The sequence below is a fragment of the Diadema antillarum genome, unplaced genomic scaffold, assembly GCF_040938485.1.
Source record: "Diadema antillarum isolate AM-2024a unplaced genomic scaffold, OU_Dant_1.0 seq00002910_RagTag, whole genome shotgun sequence".
Taxonomy (NCBI): Eukaryota; Metazoa; Echinodermata; class Echinoidea; order Diadematoida; family Diadematidae; genus Diadema; species Diadema antillarum.
In genome coordinates this window covers 1-12,643 of record NW_027273504.1, presented here as the reverse complement: position 1 = coordinate 12,643, position 12,643 = coordinate 1, and the positions used below count along the sequence as shown (strand labels likewise).

The 12,643-nt window shown below is 35.6% G+C and overlaps 1 protein-coding gene across 1 annotated transcript; it reads right to left on the bottom strand.

Annotated features, from left to right (window-relative positions):
- Positions 1-5,212: 5,212 nt before the first annotated feature.
- On the bottom strand, positions 5,213-12,107 carry LOC139715140 (actin-related protein 2/3 complex subunit 2-like; the record flags this gene model as incomplete). The annotated part of the gene is made up of 5 exons (XM_071626750.1): positions 5,213-5,294; positions 7,205-7,308; positions 8,549-8,649; positions 11,332-11,458; positions 12,014-12,107. Coding segments are annotated over 5 exons (508 nt in total), but the record flags the coding sequence as incomplete, so codon positions are not given.
- Positions 12,108-12,643: the final 536 nt, after the last annotated feature.

Sequence of the window (12,643 nt, the reverse complement as noted above, 5' to 3'; positions counted from 1 at the left end):
GGGTCAACGGACAGCTAGGTCATGATAAGATGAAGATACTGATTCCAGACGTATGATAAAAATTTTGCATTGTGAATAGAATACAAATAACATCAGATAATTTACACGGTCTCCAGTGATGGAGTCGTGTACACCTGGTGCATCGCCTCAGCTTCGGATGGTGAACCCGCTAGTGATCCTCGCTAGTGATCACCAACCATGCAGGCACATTGAATAACAAGATGAACAATTCAATTCAATTTCAATTTCAATTCATTTATTTTCATTCTTCTTTCTCCAACAAAACATAACATAAGATAAATTAGGAATTGCATCCATGAAAACAACATTTGCCTTTGCAATAGATAAATGATACCGATGAACATAAGAGCGCATACTGGCAAAAAAAAAATATTACAAAGTCATGCTTCAGTTGAAAAAAAAAAGAATTGAGAGGTCCACTAAAAAGCAAAGCTTGTATATGTGAACCACTCTTAACACTTATGAATTACTTATTTACACACACTTGTTACAAACAGATATACGACAGGACGGGACAAAATAGGAGAAACACAACAACATGACACAACTTGCCAGAATAGATGAAAAGAATGGAAGGAACGAAAGAAAAGGAGAGAATGAGAGAATGCCTATACACACTGAACAAGGGAAATGGAACAGGGGATGGTAGAGAATGTGCTTCATAGAGTTGGCGCTGCAGCAGCTGTGCAAGGATTGTGATGACTACTTCATTACGTAATAATGAAACCAGTGATTGAATATTAGTGGATGGATGATGAACCCTGAGGTTGACGAAACCTATAGCTAATGAAAAAAAAGCATATCAGAGAGGATTTAATAGAAAAAATTTCAACTTGCGCTTAAAAGAATACAAAGATGGGGAATTTTTTATTTCACAGCTTAGTGAGTTCCAAAATCTAGGACCGGTGTATGTAAATGTTTCTGAGCCAATAAAGTTCTCAGGAGGGGTAAAAGAAACTCATTAGATTGTCTAGTAGGATAATTATGAAAAGACTGGTTCCGTAGGAACATTGAATTAAAATACTGGGAAGTGCATTTACATTGTACTTAAACATAAACTGACCAAGTTGAAAAAAAATACAAATCTTTAATTTTCAAAATCTTATATATAGTAAATAATGGCTCTGTATGGGAACGTGACGGGACGCCACAAATAATAAAAAGAGCTTTTTTGTAATAACAGTAGTTTATCTAGTAAAGTTTGATGGGCACTTCCCCATGCTAAGAGTCCGTAATTAAGATAAGGTAAAATCAGAGAAAAAATACAACGTCAACAAGAGGACAATGGAATATGAAACTTGAGTCTATTAATAATACCAAATATGCGTGAAATTATTGTACAAATGTTTGTAATATGCGGCCTCCACGAAAGTTTATCGTCCACTGTGATACCAAAGAATTTTATATGAGATACACGTTCTAACAAAGTGTCATCAAATATAATATCTGTGCCTAAATCTTCTATCAAATTAGTAAAAAACATATACTTAGTTTTCTGAAGATTAAGTGATAATTTATTAGCACTTATCCACTGAGTTACTTTTTCAATTCGGAATTAACGATGCGTCTAAGAGTATCTGGATTTTGGTGAGAAAAGAAAATATTTGAATCATCAGCAAAAGTATAAATGAGAGTATGTCAGATGATCTGCAAAAGTCATTATATAAATGATAAAGTAAAGGTCCTAATAAACTACCCTGTGGGACGCCACATTTAATTAATTTTAAACTTGAGCTGTTCTCGTTCAGAGATACGTATTGTTTTCGGTTTTGTAGGTAACTCCTGAACCACTCCAAGGCCTTCCCCGAATTCCATAATGAGACAGTTTATAAAGTGAAGGCCTTGGAGAAGTCCAGGAAGATACCAATAAGATGAGAATGATTACCAATAGTATGCGCGGCTGTGGTCAATAAACTTTAAAAGGGCATGAATGGTGCTATGTTTCTGACGAAACCCAAATTGAATTTGTAAAAACATTATGAAACTTGTAAATATCAATTTTTCCAATATTTTAGATAAAGATGAAAGCAAAGAAATATGTCTATAATTACTTATATCAGAATCATTTCCTTTTTTATATAAAAGGAAAACCTTAGCTATTTTCATAAAATCAGGAAAAACACCACTTAATTATGGATTTATTGAAAATATATGAAAGTGGGTCAGCAATTGAAGATATAATTCTCTTTAAAATAAAATTACTGATATCGTCATAACCGGCACTTCACTTGTTATTCATTGCAGTAACAATATCTATTATTTCATATTTAGTTATTGGAACGAAAAAAAAATAGAACTGTGTATTCATTTTTTGACTTCTCAGTTTTTTTTTCATTTTGAATTTATAATATAACCGATTTTTCCTATTTATTGAACGAAGAAGAGATTTTGTAATGCATGGTAATTTGGGGGGAAGTTTTATAATTACTGACTATTCTTTAATCTGGGAATATATTCATCTAAATATCTATTAATTATCCCTAAAAAATTCTCAAACGATACATTTATATCCTCATTATCGTAAACACTAGACCAATCAGCCCTATCTAAGCTAGCACCAAGGCTAGCCAAATTTTCTGGTGTAGCTCTACGTCTGGATGAAGAAAAATGAAATTATTAACACAGTGTTTAAGGTCAGAACAAGCTATAATAGGAAAATGATCAGTAATATCAGATAAAATTATAGAAGAATTTAAAATCTGCACAGAATTAGCAAAAATATTATCAAGGAGGGTGGCGGAATGATTTGTAACACGAGTTGGTTCGAAATTAATGGCAAAAAAAGAGGCTGACAAAAACATTTCAAGAAATTCTTGAGATGTATTATCATCATTCTTAATCAAATCAATATTAAAATCACCCATTATGAAAATACTTTTATCAATAAAAAAGGGCTTTTTAATAAATTTATTATACAATCCAAAAAATCTTTAGAACTTGAACTTGGGGGTCTATAAACAATACCAATTATAATGTTTTTACGTTGCGGAATGATAATTTCCACAAACAGGGACTCTATCATTCATAATATTCAGTTCACCACAAACACTAAATTCTAATTTTGAGATAAATAAAACGCAACCCCACCACCAGTCCTGTTCACTCTGTTCTTAACAATAAAATCATAACCATTTAATGCATACGGCAAATTATCATCAGATGATAACCATGTTTCAGTTAAACCTATTACTGAAATTTGATATTTATTTTGATTATCTAATAATATCTGTAATTCATCAAAATGTTTATAAATACTCCTTATATTCACATGTAACATAGAAAATGTGCATTGTGAAAAACTATTTGTAAAATCTTTAAATTCATGAACTATGACATACTTAGGAGTTTGAGTGGAGTCATATTCAAAATCAAAATCATTACATATATATCTTTTGAAGATAAGTTAACATTGTTGGCAATAAGATTATCAAAAAAAGCAGACGAATGTAACTTATTCCGACTTAATTTCGAAGGGGAGCGTCTAAACAAATCAAGAGTTCATCATCATCAAGGGAAATCAAATGCTGCATTGAGTCGATTAGCCATAAGGAGAGTCATAAAGTATATGAAGGCATGTCAACTGACGAGTTTGTAAAGGAATAAAATATATTGGCACAAGGGAAGCACGAACAAACCCGGGTTCACGGATAGTACAGCGAGTAGGCAAATTCACATAGACATAGATTTCTGGCAAAATAATCAAAAACATAGAATACATAAACAGCACAGGTAAAGAACATAGAATGCAAAACAACAACAGGTAGAAAGCGTACACAGATATAGTCAAGTCTGTAAAAGAACTTTGACAGGACCAGTACAAAGCATGTAAACGGACAAAGAGATAGCTCCCGAATTTGGACAGATTTGTTGTTTGTAGGAAATAATTATGAGAATTATCTTAATAGCTATTGATTTATTGGATTAAAAAACATGTAAAGTGTATGCAAAATAGATGCGTTCAAAAATGAAAATGAAAAATAAAACCCCCTTTCATTTCTTGGACAGATATGTAGTATAATATTACCAAAATCCGAAAGTCTGACATTCATTACATCATACACAAGGGGCATAAAATAATTAAGTTAAATTAATTTGCTGACATTACGCATGTCGGACAACTGCTGAAATAAGTGAACGATATAGTAATACTGATAACCCTCGCAGGGGCAGACGAGGCAACAGCTGTATGCGAACTGAATACCATGCTTACAAAAGGTGACGAGGAAAACAAAAACAAAAACAACAACAACAACAACAGTTCTCTCCAAAGTCTCAGGGAAAGCGTCGTCCATATATTTGGATGCACGAAAAAGATGTACTGTATATCCCACCCTCTCTCCGATTCAACCCTCCAGTTGAAATTTCTTTCCTATGCAATTAAAGACGGAAATTTCTTGCCTTCTCTTAAAACTGCATCTTTCATGTTCTCTCTGTCTCTTTCTTTCTCCAAAAGTTCTAAAACTCTACCCACACACAGTACTGTAAAGTACTATTACTACAACAACAACAACAACTACTACTACTAATACTACTACTACTACTACTACTACTACTACTACTACAACTACTAATACTACTATGTGCTATTTTTTTACTACTACTGTTGCTACTACCATATACTTCTACTAACTACAAGTACTGCACTATGGTAATAATCATGAACAATTCAACCACAGATTGACCTACTACTACTACTACTACCACTACTACTACTACTACAACTACTACTACTACCATACTACTACTGGTTACCTCTACTACTACTACTACTACTGCTACAACTACTACTACTATATCACTACTACTGCGAATATATCACTATTATACTGTTGCTACTACCATCTCCATCACTCTACTGTTTGTACTAACTACTGCACTAAGTACTGCACTATTGTAATAATCATAAACTATTCAACCATAGATTGACCTACTATTACTACTACTACTACTACCACTACTACTGCTACTACTATACTCTACTATACTCTACTACTACTGTTGATACTTATACAATATCCGCTACTTCTACTACATTTACTAACTACTATTATATTACTGCACTATTGTAATAATAGTCATGAACTATTCAACCACAAATTGACTACTACTACTACTACTGCTACTACTACTACTGTTGCTACTACCATCTCCACTACTTTTTCTAACTACTATAGTACTACACTTTTATGTGTTACTTGAAGGTTTCCATGGTGACGTAAATAAGGGAGAAAGGTTTGCGGTGACACCATATCGTTGCTTGGAAGAAGAAGAACCTAGAAAGAGGAGGATTGAAAAGGGAAGCGACATTTGGGAGTTGTAAGGAGGGCAAAAAATGAAGAGTGGGGGACAGAGATTGGCTGGAAGTTGAAGTTGCACTGTAGTGGAGACGGTAGAGAAGGGAACACAGAGAGTGGTATGGAAGAATACTACACTATTGTAATAATCATGAACTATTTAAACACAGACTGACCTCCTCCTTGGGACAGAATTACTTTTATCCTAATTGTTTCAATGATAGAGTTTGTCATTACATTTACAAATATACACGTTACTACTTTTAATCCACTACCACATCCACTCCCACTCGTTTTCCATCCTAAGTCTTCCTCTTTTCCAACCACAGCTTCTATACTACCAAAGCTCTAGAGCTCACTTCTATACAACTCCTTACTACCAGACGGTAATGAATCTATCATTTGACGTACGTTTTGGAAACGTGATAAAGGTAACTAGTATTCTCTTTTCTTCTGCATGGGTCACGCCGTAAGCTGCACCGGCCAATTAACGGACAGCTGGGTCATGATAAGATGAAAATACTGATTCCAGACATATGATAAAATTTTGCATTATGAATAGAATACAAATAACATCAGATAATTTTACACGTCTCCAGTGATGGAGTCGTGTACACCTGGTGCCATCGCCTCAGCTTCGGATGGTGAACCCGCTAGTGATCCTCGCTAGTGATCACCAACCATGCAGGCACATTGAATAACAAGATGAACATTGCATTTGAAATTTCTATAGTATTCAACTAAAGACGGAAATGTCTTTCCTTCTTTTAAAACTGCATCTTTCTTGTTCTCTCTGTCTTCTTTCGCTTGGTATTTAAGCATTGTTTCTATGCAGATCTACGGTCACAATATTTCACATAATATATGTCATGATTTGTATATTTATATATAATAATTATATCCCTGTATAAGATATACGTGGTTCACCCATAGCTTTAGCGAGAGGTGGGTGTGTATATGGTGTGCAGTAAACAATAATCGGGAAAATAGTATTGGGAGAAATCTATGTGAATTATGAGAATTTATGTAGAAATACACAAATGCAGGCTACAAATTGCTTGTGTGAAAATGTTGCATATTTCTACTGCCATCACTGTTGAATTCACTGGTTACATGGTTATTACTGTTCGACAGGGGTGCGTATATAAAGAGTTCTTTCAGAGGAGACCGACTGGGAATAACTAATGACGCAGGTTTTAATCACGCATGCGCATTTCATTCTTTAATATGCATAGACCACGACTCGCAAAGGAGTCGATGAACCTGTTTGCGTGCAATATGCGAAGGCTCTTCCCTATCACTCTGCACCTTCGCAATGGAAGAGCTGGTTGGATATCAGGTAGGTCAACTATTTTCAAGATGCCACGATCTTCTTACCTGAAATCGATTGCTTCTTAGTACCTGCTGCTGCTTACCATTTGTGGTATTTTTTTATGATTATTGGGAATAGTGATGATGACCACCATCATTTCGAGCATAAGGTTATATTAAGATTTACAGTTTGATGCTTTTTCTCCTTTCATGACTATTCCTTTTCTTTGACACTGACTATTCTTCGACGATAATAAGTTCGCAAATTCTGTTTAAATTGTCGTCAGTTATATTGGAAAATAATTATAAAAGATGTTATTTTGTAATGACATGTTTTAAGAGGCAGAATATAAATCAACCAAGCAAAAAAAAAAAAAAAAAAAAAAAAAACCGGTGGGAGAAATGATGATGATGATAATAATAATGATAATAATAATAATAATAATAATAATAATAATAACAATAGTTATCATTTACATTTTCAACGCCGATTTCGTACAATTGTTATATATTTTTATTTTACGTGAATTCAAATTCGTATGTTATCTTCTGAAAGTGAAAGTGCTGAAAAAACTCACGAAATGGTCTTTTTCTCTTTCTGGGTCTGATCTTCTGGTCTTGCACGGTTAAGGATCTTCAGGAACTCTGAGGTGCGGAACCTCATTCTGGAATGGATATATGCCTGGTGTGAAGAAAAAAAGACACAAGATATGATGATACAACTCTTTAAAGGAACTGTACAGTTCTGGTCGAGGTGAGGATTTAGCTTTTAACGTTTTATGAGATATTCAGAAAGCACTCTATGAGATGTCAAAGAGCATGCTATTCTAAGGGGTATCAAAAGTTTATTTGAAAAATTGAGCAAAGAAATTTGATGAAAATCGGTTTTGAAATGGCTGAGATATCCAAAAACAAGGTGAAACAAAGAGATTCTAATAAAAGGCGTGGCCTGTCGCTTTTTATCATTTATCACTTTTTTGGATATCTCAGCCATTTCAAAACCAATTTTCATCAAATAAACATTGAATCTTTTTAAAATTACATGCTCTTTAATATTTCATAAGAGGTTTCTCATCATCTCACTTAGGAATGTTATAAACCTGAATCTCGACCCTCAACCAGTACTGTACAGTCCCTTTGAAATATAACGAAGACAAAGACAAACTTCCACATACATTGGTTGCCATTTCACAAGTGTCCCAAATTTGAAATCTCATCTGCAGATGGGTAGGAGGTGGCTTTTAATAGTCAGTAACACATCCACCTTGTCATTGGAAAGTAATTACATGAATGATAATGAAAACACTTAACAAGGGGTTATTAACATATATGTTTGGCAATCAAATCTGTCTTTTTGTTTCGGGGTGGAGGAGATTGGTATTATATACACTGAATTATATTATTTTGACCATTAATATGTCTTGTTCATGGCTACTATATCAGTTGATTAAACTAAAATCCCCCAAACAACAACTATAAAAAAAAACTTATTATTACCTTTACACCTGATTTGATTTGATCTACATTCATACAGTAAAACTCTTTTAAAAAAATACATAAAAAAAATAAAATGTATTCCGGCACTATGTAAAGCTTGCATTGCTTTGCGTTTCATTGCATTGCATTGCATTGCATTGCATGGTAAAGACGGTGCTGACAGTTATCCCTGCTAGTCTCTTCAAACATGGATTTCCCTACAAAGACTCTGTGCAAATACATTGGAATGGCTGGGATAGTAACAGAAAACAAAACAAAACAAAACAAAACAAACAAAACAAAACAAAACAAAACACTTCAATTCCCCACCCCCCCCCCCAAAAAAAAAGCAACAACAACCCTCCTCCTAAAATACCTTCAAAGGTTTCTAACTAGAACCAACTTACTTAAACCAATTTGAATGGCTTAGTCTACAATGGACCTACCTTTGAGCACTTGATGTGATAGTGGAGATAGTCCCGGAAAGTGTGAATGAGGTTGATGGTATTGTCCCTTGATGCTGCGTTTGTGTGACGTGGTTCCAAAACTGTACACCAGTGGCACAGGTGTGGAAAGAAAATTACAAAAATATCAGGAATGGTTAATACGTACATGATGCAATCCACGGAATGTCAACTTGCATACATTACCTAATTTTTCTTGCATCACTTCAAGAACTATGAACATGCTTCTGTTAAAACATAGTTCTGGTAAGGGTTTGAGAACCTGTCTGGCAACATTTCATATTTGCTTGCAATATATTGAAAGAGTCTACCAAGAAACTTTATAGCTGGCTGACGCGATTTGCTGGGATGAAGAGTTGTTTTGGAGTTATATTGAAATCAAAAGTGTGGTTGATATACCAACTTTTATTCCAGAAGGATCCAAACTAACTCGGTCTCAGGGAAAATTCGGCCCTATTTCAGACAATCTACACATGCAGTTTGTGATCGCCATATTCTATACATAGGCGCCTAATAGGTGCACATTAATTTGCATGTGCGCCACAGAAGTTCTTTGATATGCACGTTGCATCAACTCCGCCCATAACTGCAACCAGCCAGAATGTGAAACGCTCCCATAGTACAACACTGTACAATCCAGAAGGACAACTCTGCCCCGCCGTCAAAGTGAGGCCGAGTTGTCCCCGAGTCCGAGTTAGCCTGACCCCGATTGGGTAAGTCCTGAGATTGCGACTCCGGCGAACCATTTTGGTTAATATTTTGCATTTTCGTCATTACCAAACAAATATCTTGTTATTACAGTGTTATTCCACACATTTCTTAGGCACACGTGTACATTTGGGAGCGAACTTTGACAATTTTTGCAGGCGTACCAGAACTTTGATTTGGCTTTAACAGAACATAAAAGCTGCATATATGTAATAAAAAAGATCATACAATGTGTGTGAACTAAATCGAGGTATTCATTTAGACATAGTTATTTAAACAAGACATGAAACAGGCTAAAAGGAGCAAGGAGCTATATGCATGACCAATGACTGTGCCAATGTAAAATCAGGCATGCAAATGCAATGTGAAGAGTTTCAAATATCATGCACTCTGATCATTAGAATGCTAGGACTGTACAGGTACCGGTATATTGCAACATGCACTGAGTTTCAATCATTTCATGTTCAGTTTCATTCACAACTGTGCCAGCATGGCTGGATGAAGTTTAAACTACATCTGTAGGCAGAGCTAGAGTAAATCCATCTACATATCATGCCTCAGGAAACCTCTCAGTGGTTGCAGAAGTAAACTCAAATAAGACATCACATTAAACCAAGAGTCAGGGGAAAAAACAGCACACATACATCTGCAATCAATAGTAAGCAAATAATCAACGTTGGTGAAGGTGATGGGACAAACTATCACTTCTGAGGCGATCTGGATGTAGCTATCTTTCCGAAGCGCAGCTGAGGAAAGATAGCGTACACATTCAGATCGCCGAGGAAGTGATAGTTTGTCTCATTGCCTGAAACTAAAAGTTGATTATTTGCTTTATATTCCACATCTAGGGTCCTAGAAATTCCCATTTTATTCCACATCTGAAACTGTTTTAGCTGTCTTTTAGGTATCCTTAGGGCTTAGGCTACGTGTGCGCGTAGATGACAAAACAATTAATTTGCTGCGCACACCGCGCGGCACCGAAGTGAAAGTGCATTGCACTGTGTACTATCAATTGACCTAGGTCACATGATAGTCCACAGTGCAACGCACTTTTATTTCGCGCGTTCTCATCTCGCGCTAGGACTGAGTGGACTGTATGGAGATCAGCGAAACAAAAAGGGACTATCAACATAGAGTGTAACGAACTTTTCTTCTCAGGTGATGTGATGGGCAAAACTACGCTTCATCACGTGATCAGCTCTTGACCAATCCTATTGCAACATTCTTAGTATGTGGAATATAATCCCACATACACAAGTTTGTGGTGGCAATGTCTGGGGTACATGAACATGTGAATATCATGTCTTTGCAATTTTGCCTTACCCACTTGGTAACCATGTACTTAAGACTGCATGGAAATACTTGTACAGTGTTTTTACAAGTGTAGCAATGCAGAACAATATCTACAGACTTATGAACATGGAATATTTCATGTTCTAGTGACCTACTGCGAACATAGTAATATTCAAACACTTTTTGAAGTTACTGAAATATGTTCAGAAATACTGTCATTAACAAATTTTATGTTCAAAGTAGTTCATTTCACCAAGTTGGACCAAGGTGAATGATTGATCAATGTGAAGGTTTCCACATGCACAGCAGTTCCTCTCAGAGACTGCTTTATTACATTAGCAGCTGAAGATTCTGTATATATAATGGCCATGGTTCACTGGAAGGTACAGCAATATTACTCACATTTTGAAAATGTTCTATGCGTATATGTAAAATAGCTCTCTGCATGTTTATTTTTGTCTAAGTTATGTTTATTCAAAAGCCTATTGAGACATTACCAAGAGAATGGTGTGTCACAGAAATAATTCTGACATTCTTTTGCTGGACCTTTTGACCTCTTTCAAGTTACATAATTACATATATTCTATAAAAAGCACAAAATTGAGAAGCAGAAAACTTATCTAAAAAACAGAAAGCAAAAAACGAACGGCCAGTTTCGGGCACTTCAGTTACCGTACTACAAACGGGTTGAACCATACCGGAGCTGTGGGGAAGTCAGCGTAACACTTGAAAATGGCAAATTAGACTTCACTGATAACACTCACCAAAAGTGATGTATCCAATGTTGTCCCCAGTTGCAGCATCTGTGCCTTCAAGTTCTAAGGGGGGCTCACGGTGGCTGAACAGAACCTGAGGTGCTGTATGGCTGGCCTTACGACCCTCCTTGAACTCCTACACACACAAACGATAACAAGAATGATGATGAAAATACAGTAAACCAGTGTTTCCTTGGCCATTATCCAGATTAAAATCATTTCTGAGAAGGTTAATTCATGCCCCTCCAACCATGTGAATAAAGACAATGACATTTAACCTCTGGATGTGCTTTTGATTGAGATCTTTCATACAATTACAATGTATCAGGTGTCCACAATTACAGTTACTACCATGTACATCCTTTTGCAATTACAAACAGCCATCTTTTTATTACCTGTCAAATTTAAATGTCATATGGAGCTACTGCACATATGGGTTCATAACAGAAGCAACAGAATTCATTGATCGAAAGATTTTGAAAGAATTTTCACAACTACAACTATGACCTACAGATATTCCCTTCAACTTCATGTGAACGTATTCAGTGTGATTTCTTTCGAATTCATACATTGTCAAACATTGTCAATGTATCAATAAGGGGAGGATGTATGGTGTTACAAGCAAGAAATGCAACAAAGGACTTAGGTTTAACCAACCTTGAGGTGGTTGCAACACACCAGACAATCTTACCTGCATGAAGACTTTCCCTATAATGACGTCATCATCATCCTTGAAGACCGTACTGAAAATGACCGTCACTCGGTCCTTGCGCGCAGACACATACCTGGAGCAAAATATTGTGGATTGATTGTGGAATGAGTATGGTGAATTACCCTCTTTTGTTTTCCTGACTCTGCAGGATATTTAGAGCACTGCAGTGAACATGCCAACATAGCTTAATTTCTTCTTCCTGTTGAGGATGGTTGATTTTGCTACAACACGCATTTCCCATAGACACCTGCCCGAGTATACTTGGGACTGGTCCTCAAAAGGTTAAAGTTTTTAGGAACACTATAAATGAAAATGCAATCAACTTTCCCTAATTCGACTCGAAGCCGTCATATTTGCCTAAGTTGAAGGTCTTTTCAAGTCCTCTTCTCTTTATATTCTACTGATTTTAATCCCTCATAAGTCAAAATTTCTCCAAGTTGAAGCTATTCTTCAGTCCAAGTAGATTCAACTTAGGCAAGTTATTGTTGTTGTTGTTTTGGGTTTAATGGCAATCAGTCATAATTTTGACTATTTTTGCCAGACTATATAATTTCTATTTTCTCGTTATTATTTAATCATCGATATTTACTAACAATTTCAAAGTCAAGG